Source organism: Symphodus melops (genome assembly GCF_947650265.1).
Source record: "Symphodus melops genome assembly, chromosome: 15".
Lineage (NCBI taxonomy): Eukaryota > Metazoa > Chordata > Actinopteri > Labriformes > Labridae > Symphodus > Symphodus melops.
The window spans coordinates 24,295,927-24,318,442 of NC_136705.1; the positions used below are offsets into that span (position 1 = coordinate 24,295,927).

The following is a 22,516-nucleotide window of genomic DNA, read 5'->3' on the forward strand; positions in this document are numbered from 1 at the left end:
TGCTTCACAGCTGTTTTATTATTCATTATCGGGTCTCATGTGGTTTTGGATCAGTACCGTTTATCAGGTGGAGCTAAAAGGACCAGACTGCATCAGTGGATGCTCATGTGTGTCGCTGTTTGCTGTGTTGCAGGGCAGAGAAATCCGGCTCAAATAAAGCAGACAGAAGGGGGAGAGGGCTGCACGGTCAACGTCCGCCTGCACCGTTAATCACCCGAGAAACACGCTGTACACGCTCACCCACACATACATGATGCAAACACGTCTCTGTCAATTATTCGCCGTCAGAGTGGGACACACACAGAAACGTGAACAGGGTCACGAGGGAGCGAGAGCGGGGTCGACGATGAATGGGCGGGCTCGCAAGCCGCCTTCATTCATAATGGAGCACATACGAGGACGAGGCAGCTTCCCCCCCACGTGTCCCGGAGACCACGAGAGCAGACAGACGGGAGCGCAGGAGAAAATGCAGAAAAAATATCTGCTGATTTCTCGCCTCAGGTGTTACCCGAGAGAGCGGCGTCGTCGCTCTGCTGGTGGCGCTGGAAAGCCTGAATGGCCTGAAAATGTCAGAACAAACGACGGCGGCTTTGTCAGCACACTTTCAAAGGCCTCGCTGTTACTTCGACTTTTTAAAGGGCTGCGTGTAGAAACGTTACACAGACGGTGGAGACGCAGGAAAGGACCGCAGTAACACGCTGAGAGCAAAGTGATGGAGAGGAAACCACGCACATAGTGTCTTACCAGAGACACGTCCTGTGAGCCAATAGCGATGAAGCCGATGATCAGAGGTAGAGAGAGTGGATGTGTGGGCGTGAGGGGGAGGAAGCTGAGGCACGTGAGAGATACAGAGGGAGTACGAGCGAGCGAGCGAGCGAGCGAGGAGGGACTGTGCCAGAAAGAAATCTGTGTCTGAGAGTGTTTCTCTGAATGTCTGCAGGACTCTCAGCGTGTGTGTGTGTGTGTGTGTGTGTGTGTGTGTGTGTGTGTGTGTGTGTGTGTGTGTGTGTGTGTGTGTGTGTGTGTGTGTGTGTGTGTCATCATTACAAAGCTCTCAATCTGAGCAACTGTGAGAACCACAAATAGAACCACAAGAATCACCTACTACATGAATAGCTGTGTTAAATTACAACACAGTCACAGTCAGCATCTACACGAGGAAGTTCAACATCCAGAAATCCTGCAGCCAAACGTCGTCCATACGTGAGGCTTCATGTGACCTACACACACACACACACACACACACACACACACACACACTAAGTGGTCTGAAATTAAACAGCCTGCAGGAAAAGATGGAGCAGCACGCTGTCTGAGTCTGCACACACTAACCTTTCAGAATAATCAGGTTGCATCATGCACAGCAGAAGAAGAAGAAGACACTTCTCCAGCGTGTGTGCAAACACTGCAGGGTCGCTTCATCGCCGTGTGACATCACCATGATGCATGCTGCAGACTTCACAGGACTGATGGGAGTGCAGGTCGAATCGAGTTAACGGCACAGATTGTTATCGTGGCGTCGTGTAGCGCGCTGGTTCCCGACCCGGGGTCTGGGGTCCCAGTGGGGGTACGAGGCTCCGTCTGCTAAAATGACACCCATATTCAATAAATCGATGCTCAGAGCTGGAGTGGAGGCATATTCTGAGCAGATTTTCATTTCTCAAAGCATCATGATGGGGGGGTGAGGGGGGTTTCACCTCGTCTTAGATTCAAGGTCGGGTGGAACGCCACTTCCTGTCTTGCCTCAGTAGAGCCCCTCCCACCCAACAAGGATAGCGTTGCCTCAAGGCTAAAAGATCGTGACCAAACACTCCCTCGCCTCCTCTCCTGCTTCGCTCCTATTGGACGTCGTGGTCATTCATTCCTAAATATGAAACACTCGGGGACGGTCGAGCCGACGAGCAAAGAAGGTTTCCCTAATTATCTGGAGGGACCAATCAGACGCAGACCCTGCTGTGTGGTCCGAGCATGAGCGTACTCAAACTTCCCACCCGATCAGATGACATCACGTCTCGGCTCGCTTCTTTCTTGGCCTCCTGCAGAAGATTCTAGAGACTCAGCTTGGACTGTAACTGCAGCTGCACATCATTCACACGTTTATGGCTCTGTCATGTGACACGGAGGCTCCTGTGGTGTCGAGTGGGCGGGTTCATGTGAGGGCATGCTGCAGTGTACAACAGGCAGGTGAAGATGATGGTGATAAAAACAGTTGTGAGGTCTGTTGTCAAAGACAGTTCTTGATGTTTCAGTGTTTGTGTCCATGTGGCAGCACGGATCCTTCCTCATCTGTTAAACACATTAATCTACTTTTAGGTTTGAGTCGGCTGTGAAATCCAAAACCTGGTGTCACAAGCTACACCTCCAAGGCAACGTGGAGGCCTCACACTCTTAGAACCAGAACTCGTTTTGTCTCCACTTGAGAGAGCAGAGAAAAAAATCCATGGACTCAATTTTAAAACCTCAACTTCTCCGTTTACTTTGTCTTTTCCATGTCTTCACTTCCAAAGAAGAAAAAAAACAAGACGCCATGATGAAAGCCAATCAGCATTTAGATTTATGTGTTCAGACATGATCTAAGCTCCACTCAGCCAACGAGCATTTTTAAAGTTTTCTCTCCACGACCAACATGACCACGCTCGCACTTCTCGCTCGTTTCAAATCTCTTCAGCGGCGGGCGGCTCTGCTTCCACAAGCTGTGAAGCCCGGCAGCCATAATTGTGATCAATGGATCCCCGCGTCTGTTTGTTGGAGGATGTGCGAGCGAGCAGACTCGATGAACCCGACCGTCTCTGACACTCCCACTGCCTCAGACATACAGAGCGTAGTGTGCAGGCAGCGTAGGAAGATGGAAGCTGAACGCAGGCTGCACTACGGGCCAAACAGCGATAAAGCCTCAGACTGCAGAGATGAGGCTTCAGGCCTTTTAGTGATCAAATAATACAGAAATACTAAGAAGCAGAAATACTCTTCAAATTATATTTGACAGAATAAGGATTTATATTCAATTTTGCATCAAAGGAAAGCCTCATAGGCAATTCAATAATTCAAGATGGGAATGAAAAGTGCCACCGCCTGCTCATCGTAGCGTTACATTTATTCCAGAGAGCCGAGTGGAGCCGGGCAGCGCCGGAGCCGGACCGCCGAGAACACGCCTGCACAGATCCTTTCACATGAGGCCGCGTCAGATATGAAGAGGCAGAGAGAGGAGGAGACAATGAACGGATAACCTTCAGTTCTCTGTTGGGAAAAAATATGACTTTTTTTTTTTTACTGTGCAAAGTGTTTCCCAGGCAACAGCAGCATCAGGACCTTTGAGAAGCTGCAGGAACCTGTGTACTTAGTTCAAAAAAAGAAAAACGCCTCAGTGAGTAGAATGCAGCCTTGATGATTTCTGCGAAGGAGAGCGTAAAATACCTGGATTTAAAAGACAGCTCAGCACAGTGTTCCTTCAACATGCCCGAGGCTGCAACAACAAGAACACTGCAACTAGAAGATGTTATTTCCTAACAAAAAAAAAAAGAGAGAGATCCTCCTAACCTCATCTTCACCCCACCCTGTTTCTTCCCATCCAGTTCACGTCCAGGTTGGGATTTCCCAGGGTTCCCCTCAGGACCCGGGTCGGTAAAGACTCAGGCAGTAAAGAGTTGAAAGCTCAGCTGGAGGTGCATCAGTGATCCGCTCTGATGCTAAGCTCAGCTCTTCTGCCTCCTCGCTGCTTAACTATTTTCCCAGAGTAACAACCGGCGGGCTGAGACCTGGTAACGACCCGGCTGCATGACAAGTACTTCCTGTCCCTGTGCAGCGCCCTGTTCCGAGGAAGAACTCAGGAACCTTCGTCTGACGAGCAGAAAACAGGACTCTGCTATCAGCGGCGTTTTTCTACATACGAGGGGAAATCAAAGCGACAAAACTGAAGTCTGACGCACGTGAGGGGGGCTGTGATTGGACAGGATTGTCTTCTGTTCACCTCCTGTGGCTGCATTTTTCTCTTTTTGTCAGAACAGTTTATAAAATGCGAAGCGCTTTAATGCACGGTCATTCTTCGATCAACACTCAAGAGGCGACCGTTTCCCCGTGCTCGGCTGAGCGTGGTCGCGCTCACATGTTCGCACAGGCCGCTCAGCTCTCTGAACACATGAGATATTTGCATGCAGGAGAAAAGGCAGCAGTGCTGTGTTTGCATGTGTGTGTGTGTGTGTGTTTGTGTGTGTGTGTGTGTGTGTGTGTGTGTGCAGCAGCAGACTCTGACAGCCGTTGTTTCCAAAGCTAAATGGGGAGTCTGTTGTTGCAGTAAGAATTCTGCAGAACGCTGAGATACTCTTTTCTTTTTTGGAGCATGGCCTCGCTTTCCTCACAGCTGGAGAGAGAACATAAACACACACACACTGAACTTTCTGCTGAAGTCCTCCACAACTTCTCCATCAACATAAAACCAGCGTCCGATGAAATGTACGCAGCTGAGTGTCTCCTCCACCAGCTCCTCGCTCCTATTTATAGTGGAGCCATGGAGCGCTAGCTAGCTAGCTGGTAAAGGATGACTAAGAGCATGGTGAGGCATGGAAACGATGAGTATCTGCATGTCTCTCTGCTCGCAGCTTCTTTTCAATCACTGGCGCTGACAAACACTCCCTCTGTGTCACAACAGAAGCAGGTTTGATGTGTGTGAAGCTGTGAGAAGCTTGGGAGTGTTTCAGGCCTGCCTGACGGGAACGCTCGAGCACGCACTCGGGTTCAGACAGCGGTGTGAAGACGGGGCATCGATGACCTTCTCCGGCTGAAGGTCGCAGGACTGTCGGCTCTGTGGATCTTTTTACCTGAATAAGGAAACCGACGGGCGTTTTCCAGGTCAATGACTTATTCCTCTAAATCAAGAGGACGTCTGTGCACAGATGCACAAAAAAAAAAAAAAAAAAAGATTTTCACTTCCACTCGTACAAAGGTCTGATTTGAGGAGATTCGTGCGACTGTGTCACACCTGCAGCTCAGTCTGGGATCAGAGGAGCCCCCTCATCACCTCCACCACAGCTGCAGTCTGAAAACCCCCTCCAGGCTTTAGGGCGCTGATGTTGCTAATTAGCATTAGCCTATATGAATACATTTATACCACGCTTGTTTATTCCACGCCGCAGTAAAGACGAGCTCCTACAAACAGCATCTAGTGAACTCGATGACCGAGAACACCAATTATGGCTGTCAGCCTTCATTAACAAAGACACCCACTCTCAATGACCGCTAATGAGACCACGAGTCGCCATCGTTTAATTCAAACACTATCACGCTACTTAGACGCTGCCGTGCCTATAATCGGATATCTCATATTAAAGCCGCGCGCTCACACAGCTCAGAGTTTTCTTTGAACCCAAAAAAGAATCTACAACGTCACAAAGTTCATCAACAACAGGATTATTTCAGAGGAATCTCCTCACTGAATCCGAGCGCCACTTTATGAAGCGTGACACAGCGTTTTAGCGCACGCCATGACGGATGAGTCGGCTCAAATGACAGTAATATAAACAAACGTGAGAGACGGCGTCCATGTGCCACCTGAGGGGCCTTTAGTAAAGTCTATAACGGCTTTTAAACACAAGGGGAGGAGCCAGCCGTCCCGTCCATGTAAACACAGCTCTGACAACAACACAGCCAGCAGGACTCCAGCTTCTCCCTCACTGTAGACAGTCAGGACTCACACACACATCACACACACACACACACACACACTGGACTTATGAGATATTCACAGTATGTGTAAAATATCTACGCACTAATTATTTGGATGTCACATTAGCGTCTTTAGATCACGCTCAGTTACGAGCTAACATGTGTGCTAACATTAGCATGCTAACGCAGCAATGCAGCTCACGATTAATGGTGCGTTCTGATTGAGAACTCCTTCATGCGAAACGTGCGAGTGTAGAGGTGTTGGAGGTGTGTCAGTATAGAGGGGGCGTGGCCTAACTGCAGTTTGTTTTGGTTTCAAGCTGGAGCTCAAGGGCGACATCGACTGGATCAAAAGGCCACACATCCTAAATGCACTTTCACTTTATTCAAATAGAGGACGTTATAAAACCGACTCAGAGACCAAATAACAGAAGGACACAGAGAAATGTACACAGGCAGGATTTATATGCTCTATATTTAAACAGCACTGCAGCATCAAGGTCTCTTTAGTGAGATTCTCAAAGCATCATTATCTGCTCCTTGTAGTCTCCTGCTGTTGGAGCTGTGACAGATAGCATGTTAACAGGCTGTGTGTGTGTGTGTGTGTGTGTGTGTGTGCAGAGGGAAAAACCTCAAGTGCAGAACAATTAACAGAAATACTTCACGTACACCTTCCTGCCTGGGATCATTTGACCAGAATTCCCAGGACGGTAACTTTTCTATCTTTCTGATTATGTGGCCAGAAGCTCCAGGATATATAGACCATTAAAACGGCACGGGTGTGTGTGTGTGTGTGTGTGTGTGTGTGTGAGGTTTCAAAGTGCTGAAGCAGCAGAAGACGGTCTTAACCTCCCACTGCACCCGTCATATATGACCCCACCCTCATGTCCATATGACCCCAGCTCGCCTCGCCTGCCTTTTTCACGTGCGTCTGCAGCTATTGATCGAGCTGCTTCTGATACAGGAGGTCATCGAGAGAAATGTGGCTTCAAGCTTCTTTCATTAAAAAGCAGCCGGTGATGGAGCGAGCTTCTTATCCACAGAAGGATCGCTCACAATCGATGCGTGCAATCTCACAATGTCACAGTGGTTTTTTGTTCTTCCTGCCGTGTCAGTGGTGTCGCGAGTTTGTCAAACTACAAGGAGCAGAGATCCCCCCCCCCCCCCCCCCCCTCATGACTGACGGTACGAGATCGGAAAAAAATAATCACGAGTCGTCAGTAGGGTTGCAAAGGGTTGGAAAGCTTCCGGAAGTTCTCAGAACTTTGGACCGACTCATCTCGCGTCCTCGTGTGTTCACCATGGCACCGCTACAATCTGGGTAATTACAGCGCAAACAAAGCGGGCGCCAGGCCCGAACAGAGAGACCTGCTTCACTCAGAGGAGGATCAATCTCCGTGCTTGACTTCTGCTCGTGTGCAATGAGGCGGTCGCAGGCAGCAGGACGCTGCTGGGAGGAAGTGAAGAGGGGCCAAACACAGAGTCAAGTGACAGTTTTGAAGAGGATGCAGGAACCACTGGCTGCTGTTGAAGGCGCCTTGGGGTTTCATATTGGGGAACTGTGGCGTGATTTTGCAGAACGAGCCGCTTAGCGCCACCCTGCAGACTCAAAAATCGGAGATCAGGGGTCAACAGGTCCACTTTAAAGTTCTGAGTGTTGACGACCTTTGAGCAAACCCAAAGAACCATGAGAGAGACACTTCATGCAGCCAGATGTTTGATCATTTCTCCAGGGAGCAGGTCTCTTAGTTTTTGTTCCTCTTTGTGAACGTCACGGTGTCTGCTGTCTTCAATCATTGCTCACACGCTTATGTTGAAAACACGATAAAAAGTAAAAGCATAAATACATAAATCAACTCTTATCGTGTCAGTCGTCTTCTTCCCTTCCTGCCACAATATAAAAGATACAGAAACATCTTTCACTTTTCAATCCTTCTTTTGGATTTTCTTCAATCACAGAAACGTTGGATAAAAAGTTTATGTGAGGCGGTTTGCATATTTAGGGGGCGGGGCTTGTTTTGGATATTGATGGACAGTTAAATGTAGCCAATAAAGATCGATGATGTGAGCTCATGGAGTGACAGCATTAACTCCTGTGCTCCATGTGGGAGGACGCTACAGTTAGCTTAGCACAGGGTCAGCGTCTCCTCATCAACAACACAAGCCTGTGATTGGCTGTGAGCACAGGACCAAAGATGTTATATTAAGCAGGAGCGCTGGGCTGTTTTTAAAGTGTTACTGGGCAACAATTCCCCCCCCCCTCCCCCCCTTACTTGTTGATGTTTTGACTGGAAATAGCTGAGCGGTTATGTTACGTGCAAAACGTACAGAGGCTGTGGGTTTGACTCTCCCCCGCTCTCTCCTCGCCACACTTCCTGTCTGTCTTCAGCTGTCTTACTCAAAGGCAGAAAGGTCCGGAACATATCTGACAATAAACTATTAGGAGGAGTTTTACTTGCTGGATTTGAATGTGACCTGCAGAAGGAGTCCCTTTAGTCTCATGTGAGCATGAAGAGGACGAGGTCAAATCTCTGTGCTCGTGTCGTTTCTGTTCATGCAGCTCGAGTCAGCTGCAAACGCTGCAGAAGGTGGAACAAACAGCAGCCTCACACTTCACTAAACCAACATGGAGTCCCAACAGCCGCAATGACCTGAACACAGACGTGATGTCACACCGCTTCATACATCCTGTTTTCACCATGACCATGATCTCCGTGGTAACGCGACTCCAGTGTCTCACCGCACGAAGTCGTCCCTGCAGCAGAGCAGAGGAGCGTCTCAGAGATCAAGCGGGCCGTACTCCTTCATCAGGTCGGGCTGTGACGCATCGACCCAGCAGCCACCAAGAGACGACTCATGAGCCTGTGCAGGTGGTTAGCACGCCATTAGCATGTTTAGCTTCGCAGGGATCCACCTTTGATTTATAAGCCGATGCATCACTTCTTCTTCCAGCAGTTTCTGACTGACTTGCACACATGCACGAGTAACTATCTGAACATATCAGGCGTCAGGGATCTTCAATGCTCCGCCATATTTGAAAATAACAGCGCTCATTAATTCTGTCAGGTAAAGATGGCAGCCGCTCTTATCCCCGACACTGAGCAGCTGTACCTGTTTGCGCTCTCATCTCGAGCCGACCAGTCGTCCTGTGTGTGTTTGCACAGATGCAATAATCCTCCTCTCAGTTGTGCTGGCAGTGAAAAGGAGAACGCTGTAATGAGCCGAAGCCCTTCTCACCCAGATTCTCTCAAAGAGGTGAGCCTGAGGCCGAGGGAATCCTCACATCACACAGTCCCAGCCTTCCTCTGAACGACTTCCCAGCCTTTCCCTGCATCACTGAAACCTTCATTCATTCATGCACATCGTCACCAGCTCCAATTAAGAGCTGCCACGCTGTCGAGCCCGAGCCGTCGCTCCTGCAGCGATGACTCGCCTCTTCCTGCGCCGCCGTGATATGATTGTTTTCTGCTTTTCAGCGAGCACTTGTAATTTATGGATCTGTCAGAGATATCCCATAGTTCTCCGTTCAATAAAGCCGAGGAGTGGAGATAAGTGGGAGCAGGGTTGAGAGAACGCAGCGCTGTCAGGAGGCTGATAGGACGAGCCGTGCACGCCGTGGCTGTCTGTCACCAGACGCCAGAATGTCCAAGTACGAAACCATTCAAATCAACATCCAATAATATTAACATGTTTCTACTCACCCGAGGGGAAAGATGGAAGCCAATATTAGGGCTCATTTTTAGCTGTCTCGTGGGATGTCGAGTTACACTTCAGCGACACATCACAGGGTTGATGGTTCAAATCTCGGGCCTTTAAATCCGCTGCTACGTTCTGTTTGAGCTCAAAGATGACAAAACGCCAAAAGAGGGGCGTCGACGATGCGCTCATTCGCATATCTAATAGGCTCGGCTGCCAATGACCTTCAGGCTGGAGCAGCAGCCTCACCTGGCCTCGTGGCGAGGGGACGCCGCCCTGAGATGAGAGCGGGTGACGGAGCGTCTCGTCCATCCATCATCACATTACACAGGTTGGCCTGCGTTAATGTGCTTCCCAGACACGCTGCGCTGCACAGAAACATGGGAGGCAGCTAATTAGTCTCTGCCAGCAGCCGGAGGTTCACCAGTCATTTACCACCTCGAGGGTGAAAACCCTCCACAGCACTAATGAGGACTTTGTCCATCACAAGCGTCTCATCCAATCAGGCGCCAAAGCATCGCCATAATGAACAACACAGCAGAAAGGCATGCAGCCCCTCGGCCTGTGAGGACTCTATGATATGCTAACAGGCGGGAGGGGTGCGAGTCTGTGGGGCAAACAGCTGGCGAGCGCGGGAAAGGTAACCGAGCCGAGCGGCTGCTGCGGCGTGATGTGATGGACTCGGAGAGCACGGGGGGAAATTAGCAGGAGAAAGCACGGGGGGGAGGGGGGGGGGGGGGGAATCTCACAGAGCCGGGGAGGGAGAGCTTCTCTGCACGCTCACAAAAAAGATGCACGCAGTCAAAGAGCGACAAACAGCTGCTCGTGGAGCAGGTGTGTAAAGACCTGCAGATCAGCATGCTGCTCTAAATGGAGGACGATGAGTCAGTGACTTTTAGTGTCTGGACTATGTTGGATGTTTAGATAGAAGACAATCAATATAACACACAGCGTCCCTGTGCAGCCTGCAGCTTGTGTTGAAGTACGTCTCCTGCAGTCGTCTCACGGCTGGCTGAGCGTTCGTCCGCTGCCGAAGACGAGAAGCCTCGAGTGAAAATGATTCAGACGCACGTTTTATGATACAGAGGAGCAGGAGGGACTGGAGGGTTGCTGGTTCAAATCCGTTTGCAGGCCAAGTCTGAAAAAAAATGGTCTGGTCGCATCCTGAGCACTCAAGAGGTGCCCTTGAGCAAGGCACCAGCGTCTCCCCATTGGTGCATGGATCCTGTTTGTGCAGCATGTTCATAATGAACGTGATCATGCTGCTTAAATGTGGATTCATAACCCATTTAATGAGCTGCTCAAATACTGTAACTGTGTCATTTCTTTGGTTGCTGCCATCAAATATTTGTGCTCATCATTAGAGCAGAAGTAAACAGTGGAGTGTGATGAAAGCAGGCTGAGGCTCGACTGTCTCACAGATCTGTCCACCTGATTGGATGCAGCTCCGGGGACGAGAGCGCGCGTCGGACACGACTGTGTGCTTTCAGCTCTTCACGCCAGCCGACGCCATATCACTGTGAAAATATGACGCCTTGTCTTTTTGTGTGATGGTGAGACAATCTGTGTCGTTTTCACCACCCTGCGCCGAGGAGAGGCGCCTCACCGCGGGGGATGATTTATGACGGGGCATTTTTCAGCCTCAGGAGAGTTTCAAGTGCGTCACACCTGAACGGTCCAATGTCCAAATAACTCCACGTTTCTTCCCTCAGAGACCCCGACTCTGCTCAAACACAAGACTCGACAAGAGGTTTGAACTCTTCTAAAAGGTCCCACACTTCTTTAATTATGATCTGCAGCATGAAGCCGGACTCTTTCGTGTTGGTTTTGTTGTAGCGCTTCCTGCTAACCGTGCACTGCTCACCACCTCCTTCCCCTCGCTCGCTGTGAATTCTCCGGATAATTTCCTCCAGCTCTTTTTAATCCAGGTTAAAAATTTTTACAAGAGCTGATTTTTTTTTGTTTTTTGTTTGTGACGGTGCAGACAGCGACGACGTCACGCTGATGTGATGATGAAATGATTATCTGCTGCTCCACGACCTCTCACCCCGATCCTCTGCCCACACACACACACACACACACACACCGCTGCACTAACACAACAAAGGACGTTTATGTTGGAGCAACATGGCCTCATTTCTGGAAAATGGCTCCTAATAATACAAAAGGCAGAAAGACAGGAGGGGTCACACTCTCTCCTGTGAAGAGAACAGATGCAGGGAGAGGCCGTGAGAGAGCAGAGCGAGCTAACATGCACGCTCTGCTAACCGCTCTGCAGCCCGCTAGCTCACCTAAAGCTTCGAGCAGGGAGAGAGAGAGGACGGGCCGAAGTGGACCGCAGTACGCGACGAGCCGAACGAACGAGTTCTGACATTTAATGACTGTTTTTATCAAACCACATTCCCTGCTCTTCTTCTTCTGTTTCGTGCCGTACAGGCGCGTGACTTACAGGTTGGACCACCTGTTATAAAACCATCTCATAAAGCTTCACTCAGAGGGCTAGCTCGTCATGACTTCGCTAAATCAGACCTTCATGCTACGCTACACAAGCCAGTATGGACATGGAACAGCACCTGGACGGACTGATTGACTGAGTGGAATATCAGATCACCAGATCAATCATTTCTGTTAGCATCCCCTTTGACTGAAACTCTATCGCATGAACTCACCGTGCTGCACTGTATGAAACCCCAAAGGGAGACTCGGATCAATTTTCTCAGCCACTAAAAAAGCCTTCTGAGTTGCACTCCATGCCCATTAAAATAACCTCAGTCTTCAGATAGTAATCCAATATCAATGAGGAGATGGAAGGGTGCAGCTATAAAGACTGCTGAGATTCCTCTGCAGCAGAAGATCCACCGAGAGAGAGAGAGAGAGAGAGAGAGAGAGCGAGCTGTCATCATAAAGACCGCTCACGCCCGTCACTCATCACGCTCCATACTGAAGAATGATCTTCTTAATTAGCCTCACGCTCATAAACGAGAGCTAACGGGACATCTGTGTTCCTCCGCACGGCGTGCAACATACCCGCGTGCGTGCGTGCGAGCTCATAAACAGCCTCAGACGCCGCTTTTGTCCACGAAGGGTTAAATCACATCAGTGAAAGCGACCGAGCGGACAGGTTGATCAATCATTCAACCATCTTATCACCTTCGGAGCGGACCAAAGCTACCGGCCGACAGTGGCTCCTTTATCGCACTAATCCGGATAACTTGAGCACTGAGCCTGAGAAGGCAGCGCGGATAAATTAGTTTACTCCTTCACTGATTGGATTAAAAGCCAGGAGTGGGCCTCGACCCCCCCGACCTCGGACACAGCAGCCACCGACCCGCTCGGCTTTAATCAACACGTCGGCTTAAAAGGGAATAAAAAAAGGAAAAACACGACTTTGTTCAAACACGGCGAATCCTTCCTCCCCAACACGACGTGTGTGAAACCTCGCCTCAGCTTCCATTTATCACCAACGCCGACGACGACGACCACGACGACAGTGTGTCCCCGGCGCCGCACGTCAGGACAGACGCTTTTTATGACAGCTGAGTCCACAGTGATCGGTGGCAGGTTAGATGTGAACCTTGGAGCCCGCAGTCGGCTTTGAGTCTCAGAGGACTTGAAGCAGGTTTCATAGAGGCCGCACTGACGAGTGGCAGCCATCTTTACAGTCTCAGTGTAAACAAGAAGGGACTTCCTTATCGCACGTCGTTGTTTACCGTCAATCTGATTTAAGTTGGGAGCTCTGTAGCTGGCTGCACTTCACTTCACGTTCCTGTTTACAGAGAGGACATGGTGAACCCTGAGGGGTGGAGTTCACGTCACAGTTCACATTGGTACACCCACTGCAAGGGGGGGGGGGGGGGCAGACCATCGAGCTTCAGTACAAAGATCAGCAACATGTTCCACTTCAAGAGGACGCAGACAACGAAGGGTTACAAAACATGAACTCAGCAGTCATGCACCTTGTTGGTTTGTTCACACGTTTGATTTTCACTACGTGTGCGTCGCTAACGTCACTCTGTGATTGGACGTGCACACGAGGACGAGTATCCAATCTGGGATGAGCGTCTGAAAGTGAAAGTGTGATCTGAAATCTTCCGTCCCACTGCAGCTTTATACACTCCCGTGCAGAATCAGAGCCGTCCCACACTGCAGCGAGGGACTCACACATGAAACGAGGCGCTCGGCTGTCAGACGCTGACAGGCCCGCGTCGGGAGCTGCAGCGGCAAACGCTTCGACGGGCCGAGACACAGTATGACAGGCAAACAAAAAGTAGGACCTGAGCGGACCGAGAGGACATGAGGACTTATTAAAGACCCACTCTGCCAGGATACAGACTGTGTAAAATCACTTAAGGTTTAAATAGAAGGAGGAGAATATCACCTCTCAACAGGAGTTCATGTGTTCTGTTGTAATAGCTCACAGCAGGCGACAGCACCCGGGACCGGAGAGGACCGAGCGAGTCAATCCTGACAGATACTTAACCTCCAATCGGGTCTGCTTCACAGGGAGAGAGGCCTCATTTCATTTCAGCAGGCGCGTGGCCGAGTTTGTTCTTAGGAGAGGAAAATAAACAGATCACAAGGCGACTGAAGACAGAAAGGGAGCGGGGAGTCATGTGGCAGAAAAAGGAAATATCAGAGCTTCAGTGAAGGGGCTGTTCTCTCTCCTCGCCTGCAACGACTTCCTCATTCTTTCGTATGCGAGTCCATCCTGTGCCTCACCTCCCTCCTCTGGCAGCCGCCGTGAAGCCTTTCAGCACACGAGCAGGAACAAGACAAGCAACTATTACAATGTAGTGACCATTTCCTAACCGCGTTACCTTCCTGTGATTTTTCTAAGCTGACTTTAAAGTTAGAAGAGCCTGCGTCAGCTCGCAGGAAAGCTGAGGATCTCCCAGCTGAATGGGGAAACACCCGCAAGGGAGGGGGAGAAAAGGCAGGCTGGAGAGTCTGACATCATCCAAGTATGGGCTTCCATGTTTCTGTGAAGTCTCGTGTGTGTGTGTGTGTGTGTGTGTGTGTGTGTGCATCTCCATCGCACTTTTCCTTTCCATCTCGAGCTCAGGCTTTCATTATTCTGAGTTTCTGCTGCTGCAGCACACAGCTGCTGCTGCTGCTGCTGCTGCACAAAGCATGAGAGATGAGAGGAACCATAAGTCATGTACTGACAGCCAGACCTTCCTGGAGCTGCAGTCTTAACAACAGCTCTCATACCAAACATCCTGATTGCAACAGAGCAAAAAATAAGACACCCATCCCCAGCCTACGGCAAGCAAGCCAAACCAAAAGCCTGTAAACTGCAGGAATTAGCCTGCACCTTCTGGGTGGATATGCGTGCAAAGTTGAAGGGCACAGGAGAAAATGTGAGATACATTATGTGAGAGCAGAGCAGAGTGTGTGAAGGCTGCTTACAGTAAACCATGGGCTTCAGCATGAGCTCCAAAAAAAACCCTGCATTGCCTGTGTCAAAGCTCTCCGTCCCACCGTGGATTCAAATAACCACGCCAGCTCACAAACATCATGACTCATCTGAAGCCTCAGCTCTCCGTGAAGATCAACCACAAGAAGAAGAAAAAACATGAACGGAAAATCTTGAGGCTAGTTAGCTTTACTTCCTTAGCCAGCGCAGCCAGCCTTCATTTCTCTCCGGTCCAGCCCGCCTGCCCGGCCGTGCGTCCTACCCGCACACACCGCTCCCCCCTCCGGTGCGCACAGACGTCCTGGGACTTACCGGTCTTATGTGCTGGTGGTGTCGCTGTGAAGAGACAACAAGTGCGGGGAGGCTGCTGCCGGCCACCGCTCCGCTGCTCCGGGACAACAGGAGGACTGATCTGCACACTTTCGCAGCCATCTCTGTAGTGAACGCTCGCCGGGAAGGAGACTGCTGCGGGCGGACCGAGACGCACCGAGGGGGAAGAGGGAGGGTGGTGGGCGGGGTGCGGGGCTGGACTATACGGCTTCAGCACACATGCCCAGTGTTGCACCAGTATGCAAAGACAAACCACTTTAGTGCTGCCTAATTCAAAACATGCACACACACACACACACACACTCCGCATGCCATTTGTCGCAGCACCAATCACTCATTTACGGCATTGAAGGTCACTACCATGTGATTATCGTGTCATAAATGTATAACAAAGTGTGCACACAGGTTACAGTAGGCTACACATAATGCTGGATCACAGAGAGTGCTGTTTATGACAGGAGACCGGCCCAATGAATGAAGAGCAGTTTCACTTGTTTGATTAGAAATCATCTTAAATGTCAGAGAGAGAAATCAAAGCATGAAATTAGAGCTATCACTATCACTACCTGCATCACCACCTGTATAAATGTTATCTGAGTGGGAGTGTGTGAGATAAGTGTGATGAGCCCTGTACAGGTATATGACACTATAGTGACACATTAAAGAAGACCTGCGTTAGGTTTGAGATCCAACAGTGTATAAAGAAGTACAGTAATAGATGATAGAATCACACACTCAGTATTAAGTCTGTATACAGACGCACAAACATGCATGCAATATGTGTATAACAATTTATCCCCTGTTTCCTCCTGTCGAGTTAATCAGCACTTTTACGGCTCATGTGACCTTTGTGTCTTTTATGTGTTGTCTGTGTTGTATACAGTGACTCTCCTTTCGCGTACAAATAAAGAAACCTGAATCTGATCTCCACGAATAAACTTATCACAGGACAACCAGTGTTGTCCTCCCGAGAAAACAACCAACGCACTCATCATCAGAGGATCAGAGTGAATTCAAATGTGTTCACGTATCCAGTATTCACATTATTTTGTGGAGTTTCATGGCTTACAGGACAGTGTGTTTGAAATCAGTGCCCACTTTACATATTTCTTTAAATCTTTGTTCACTGATCAATAATCATGCTGCAGAGCCCCTTCGTATGGAAGCCCATAGTGGACATTTATCCACACGTGATTTTTTTTCCCATTATAACAAAATTATATCTGTTGTTGTTTTCTCAAGAACTTAACTTATTTTTCTCTCTTTTTGGGATAACCACGTTGGGTTTTTTAGCTTAATTTCCTCAAGATCTCAAAGTTTTTTTTTCCGGGTTTCTTAATTCAAGGTCAAGTTCGAGCTCCCTCCACTTTTGTTATTTCTCTTATTGAACTCCCAGGATTTTTTCCCCCCTTGTAAAACCCAGTCAGAAACACAGAACCATTCATTTTATACGTTTGTCTGAAGAAAGCGATGTTGTCTGTCTTTTCATGCACTGTGTCCTTCCTTGTCTGTCTCCTTATGTTGACCACTACAGCAACACTTGGCTGTCTCCGAGCTGACTAACACTTAAGAGATTTCCAGCCGTCTTGGAAAGGACAGGCTCAATACGACTTGTCTGAATGTCTCTGTAATGTGCTCCATCTTGGCAGACTCGCTGTCCACCCCATCGTTTCCTCTAGAACTGAGTCTAATATTAGCGTGTCCTCTGTTCACTCTTTGTGAGGATGTCCCTACAGGATCGAGTCTAATTGAAGTGATCTTCCGTGACTTTTAAAATGGCCGAGGCTACTTCCTGATGTGCAAGCACTTTTGTACATTTCTCAGCTTCTGTCCCCAGATGGCAGAACATGAGGGCAAGAAGTCGAGTATGAGGTGACGTGTTTGCTCCGGGATCAGTCAACCCCTGCAAATGCAGGTAATGGGAGCGCTAATTGGTCTGTTTGGTTAATGAATGTCAAGGAGACACCCTTCAAGGGAATGCACGTCTTAATCTTTGACCAAGCCTGTCACATAACACAGTCTTCCACACCCGTACTGGTCAAAGCAGAAACCAACCAGATTCTGGAAAAGTCTTCAGTTGTTCATAGCAAGTGAAGTAGTTCATTTAATAAAATGGCTTCAGCTCAAACTTCGGAGAGTGAGAAGCAAATAAATAAAAAAACAGGACAAAGAGAAAACTGCTCCCTTTGTTGACGCTCGTGCTCGTCCTGTTTGTTTGTGAAATCGTAGTAATATGTCATCGTTTCATGATTCATCCCACTTTGGTCTGTTCTTCTTCAGGTGCAGAGCATCAGGCTGTGTGTGTGTGTGTGTGTGTGTGTGTGTGTGTGTGTGTGTGTGTGTGTTTGTGTGTGTGTGGGCGGTGCAATTTAAATGCAAATTCTCAACCATGGACAAGAACTGTGCTCCAGGCCTCCTCCAGGATGGATCGATTCACAAAGAGAATCTTTGTGTTGGGCCAAATACTACCGAGCTTTGTTTTTTACAGTGCTGCTGGGAGTGTACATTGACTGTGTGTGTTTGAACATGGTGTGTCAGCAGTGTAAACAAGAGAACCTGCAGTGAAGTCAAGTGAAATAAATAACCTGCAGCCCGATAAGTAACATGAGATGTAGTTTGTCCTCTGCATTGTGTTTACGTTAAATCAAAGTATCAGCTCATGAAACAAGCCACAGAGAGTTTAAACATCCGATAATCGAGTGCTTATCGATCGTTTACAGGCGCTCTCGTCTTTTCTCCTGCTGCTGTGGGACCCAATGCATCCTCGGCCCTTTGCTCCTGCTCTCATTGTCAAGTCAGCTTTATTTATACGGCACATTCACAACAGCCAAGGTGGACCAAAGTGCTGTACATTAGGTTTAATATATCCAATCAACGTTTGGATGTTTATTTCACAGGATGGCTGCATAGGAGAAAAATTAATCGATCAGCAATTGCAGGCAAGCTCCTGCATAAAATCCTGTTTTAGTGCAGTTCACACAGCGTGCAGGAGTTTTTCTGCAGTTTTTGACCAATAAAAAAAAGGAAACTCAGTGAGAAACATTTTTTAGATTTTTCTGTGTCGACATGTTGAAAAATTGTTTAGATCAAAGATGATCTTGACGTTTATTTCCACATATTGTGCTAACTGCGTGACAACACACTGAACGTGCTAACACAGATTCATCTTACTCAGATTGTTGTCATTAAAATTTTGCCCCGTAAATCCCACTTTTATAAATCATCTGACTTCAGACATTCAATACGAGCAGGAAGCATTCAAACTAATCCTGGTCTGAGTTCTTCAAATATGACCTCTCATGTCTGACACAAATCTTTTTTCCACAGGTTTCCACAAACCTTGAAATTAATCCTAAAGACAGACAGAACAGTCTGGGACCCATATCTCAAGGACAGGGGTGCACACGAGAGAAAAGTACAAAAAGAGGTGTGTATATGTGTGTGCGTGCAGGTCTGTGCATGACTCTGGCGTCTCCTAGCAGCAGAACACAGCCCCTCCCATTGCTCTTTGTAAAAGGTAATGCTCAGAGCAAAGCGAGCGTGGGTGTGAAGCTTCTATTTCATCACACAACCAATAATGTAAACACAGACCTAATTAGGTAGTGTATGCTGTCTTTCTTTTCTACCTTGTACTCGTGTACACACATCAGCTCACAGACGCTACACAGCAAAATGACTGCTGAAACTGGAGCCTGCTTTTGTCTGCAGGTGCTCACCTGAGCCATCGCTCAGCTTTTTGCAGAGATGCAGCTTTTGGCTCAAGTTTCACTGTAGTTTTCATTCTGCAAGCAGTTCACAGGGGACTTGTCTCCGGTGCACAGAAACTGCTGTCGTCCCTGTAAAGCCAGACCTGCCCCCGGGGGAGCTACAAGTATGTTCTTAATGTAGCACTCGAGAGTTGGACACCCTCTTCAGAAGCTGAACACCAGTCACAGTGTTAGCAACACGGTGGTTATGTACTAAAAGCAGTAAAGCTGAGGAGGCTCTTCAGCAGGCCCGTCTTATCTCCTGCTCCACCTTTGCTCTGCAGCTACAGCAGGATGGGTGTAATCTGCATGCAGTGCTAATGTGTGCATTGCTGGTGCATCAACATGGAGGCTGCATGGTGAACAGCAGCTGCCTCATCTTCAGCTTGAATTAAGTCCCACTAATGGGAGGTGCAAAAAGTAGAGGTGGAAACTTGAGTGAGAGAAAGACTCACCTGACTGTCAGTTGATCCTTAACTACTTCAAACAGGCCCGGAAACCAAACCCAACTCTGAGACCGGACCCCCCATGGATGGATGATCTTAAAACCACCTCGGCCGTGAGCTAATAAGCAGCTAAACCTCTCTCACATGTTCAGGCTGACATTTGAACGTGTCCTGTGTTGCCTTCAGTCATTTTTAACGCCATCGTGTTATGCATTTTAAAGATAATAAAGAAAGTCTGCCATCATCTGTGTGAACAAGATAAATCGCTTCAAATTAGAGAACTATGCGCTGCCATTGTGGACACACAGGCCACGCTGATCTTGTTCCTGATGTGCAGCTATTTCAAATCTAATTTGAAATTTCAATAGCTGACATTTACATACAGTATTGTCGAGTTCTTGTGATAAATTGTCTGCATTAATGAACTCTGCACTGGAGGGCTGCAGGCACAAGAAGTCTCTCTTATTAAAAAAGAAGGAGGAGATAAAGGGGGGGGGGGGAGGGGGGGTTCAAATTTGCTTCAAGAAAAGATTGTGGAGAAAGAACAAAGAGATTAGTCGACAGCGTTGTGTAGCTGGGAGGGAAGCAGGAGATATTAGTTGCTGTGTGTGTTTTATATCACGATGCTGTAAATGATTAACTCATTTCTGATTTTTCTGTCTACCTTCTGTATGAAGCAAACGAGGTCACAATAAAACAGTCTGCAGATGACCCTTGACCTTTGAGGACACAGGTCCATCGGTTCTTATATTCATATAAGGGCTGCAGCAATATAAAAGACCTTCAGCTCTCAACATTCAGGCTGAGTAAAAAGAGGATGGATCAGTCCCATGTTTTGAGTCCAAAGTGAAAATGAAGTCTCAATCAGTCAATCAGTCTCTTTGTAAAGCGCCAATTCATAACAAGTGTTCTCTCGAGACGCTTTTCAAAAGAGCAGATGAGACAAGATGCAGGAAGGATTTCTCCTTTGCATTCCTCCTGTCGTCCACACTTCCTTGATGCGGCGGAAGTCGGAGCGGGCCGTGCAGGAAGGAGGACAGCGGTGGTTGATGCCACAGGAGGCAAACCCCGTACATGTCTAAAGCCACATGCGTGTGCGGTAGGCGTGGTCATCGTCGGTCACCTCACGATTCGATTGCAACACGATGCTTTGCGATTCCTCTAAATTCATATTTTACCCATCAATACAAAGAATCAGGTGAATTTAAACCCTTTAATTCAAAATCTTTGCAACAAATAAATCCAACAAACAGCTGTCCCTTTGCAAAAATATAACATCCTTTATCAAAGTCTTCCTGATAAGAGCATGCTCTCATATTATCAATCTCGATTTGGATTATGTACTTTCCTGCATCGATGCATCGTTGAATCACGGTCCAACTCCAGTCCAAGTCTAAAACGTGAGTCCACATCTCTGGCATCAAACCTTGTTCACTTAATTTGACATGAATCCTCGAATGTGTGTTTAATCTGGGTAGATGTGAGGGGAAAAAAAGAAGAAGCCCTATGGGATAAATAAAGTTGTCTGAATCGGAAGTAAAAAACATTTGGCTCCATTTGGACTCCTTTTTAGAATCCATCTAAAAGCTGTGTTGACCCCCTGGTATTACACATCACACTCATTAAAATGTGAAAAGAGGATGATGATGAGGATATGTTACAGCAGAGTCAAGCACCACTGGTGAATTTGCATTTTAGGAGATTCATCTATCAAAGTGAGAGAACATTAGAAATGTGTTGTTATGAATAGCATGATGAACAGTGTGCAGACGTACACGCCCCCTCCGGCGGTCAGGACAGAAGGAGCGTTCACGTCTCTGATAGTGTGGATCTGTTGGCTTAGCACTGAGATTTAATGTGTTCCTAGATGTGTGCAGTCATTTCTCTTAGCCAGGAGCAAAGCTACATCATTCAAACAGGAAATCAGTGTCGTGGCGTGTGATAAACTCTTTGTAGACGGGTAAAAAATACATTCTAAGGGAAGTGGTTTAAACGAAATACGAGGATAATAAGGATGCTTCAAATATTGTCAGTGTGAGAAAATGAAAAACTAACAGGCCCGAGATCTCTCAGGGAGATTTTCCCCTGTGGCGGCTGTGGCTCAGCAGGTCGTCTCTCCAAACCCTGAAGGTCGAGGGTTCGATCCCCAGCTCCTGCAGCAACGTGTCCGTCGGTCCTTGGGCGAGACTTTTAACCACAAGTTGCTCCCAGTGCGTCATCGGTGAACTTCTAGTCAGAAGACTCAAGTCACTTTACACCGATCATACACTGTTTGAAAGTGTAAAACAAATCTGATGGGTCTTTAAAGACCTGGCTGCTGTTTGGATTTGACGTCGTATTACCTGTTCATCATCATTTCATTCTGTCTACCGCTTCTTTAATCATGACCTCATTTACATTAAAGCACAGGAACTTCTGACCTCGACTTTCATACGATGTGACAACTCCCTTCAACCTGCAGCCTTCAATTTAAACGTTCCCAGTCTACTCAGCATCTTCTGCTAGATTTCTCTTTTACATTATGCATTCAGTCCAGCAAATGTGTTTTGAGGCAACAATTAAAGCTGGCAGACTGCAGCGAGGTCAGTTATTTATTTCTGATCCGTTTTTTATGCTGCAGCCTCGTCAAAACAAGAATGACTGACAGCCGAGACGCGCTGTCTCCTGGTTCATTTCAGTGAGCTTAAATAATGAAGCCGAAATAGAAGCTTCAATGTGTAGTTATACATTTATAATTCTAGATTTTCATTTTTAAACAAACACCAGATACCAGTGTTTTAATGGAAGGATAAGTTACATAACCTGGCCCTTAGTTGCCCCATGAAAAAGAAGCTCTGGGTTCAAACATTAGTCCACCTTTATATAAAGGGAAATTCTTCTGTTTCCACGTTGAGTTTTTATCATGCAGAAAAATACCAGCTAGTATCCTTTGAGTTCTCAGGACCTCTTTATGCTCTCCGTCCCAAACGCTCGGACAGAAACTGGACAAAGGGGTTTTATGTTCGGCACCCTCAGCCTGGAATCTCTTGCAGAAGGACTTGAACCTCAAGGACCTGGTGTCCTTAAATGTTTTTAAATTTAAAAAGAAAGACCTGGAAGCAGATTCACATAGGATGTCAATTTTCTGAGCTTTACTGCTTGAACTATATACTGACTCCCAAATCAGCTAAATCTGGTGCAATGCATCATCACTTATTAACTGAGAGTAATGTACTATTGTGTGC

The 22,516-nt window shown here is 47.8% G+C and overlaps 1 protein-coding gene across 2 annotated transcripts in view; it reads right to left on the bottom strand.

Moving 5' to 3' along the window:
• Nucleotides 1-15,397, bottom strand: part of mcu (mitochondrial calcium uniporter) — a 53,170-nt gene extending 37,773 nt beyond the window's left edge. For both annotated transcript variants that reach the window (XM_079362829.1, XM_079362828.1), the window contains exon 1: nt 15,083-15,397. In XM_079362829.1, coding sequence (XP_079218955.1) covers nt 15,083-15,202 — 120 coding nt within the window. In that variant the 5' untranslated portion in view covers nt 15,203-15,397. The remainder of the gene's footprint in view (nt 1-15,082) is intronic.
• Nucleotides 15,398-22,516: the final 7,119 nt, after the last annotated feature.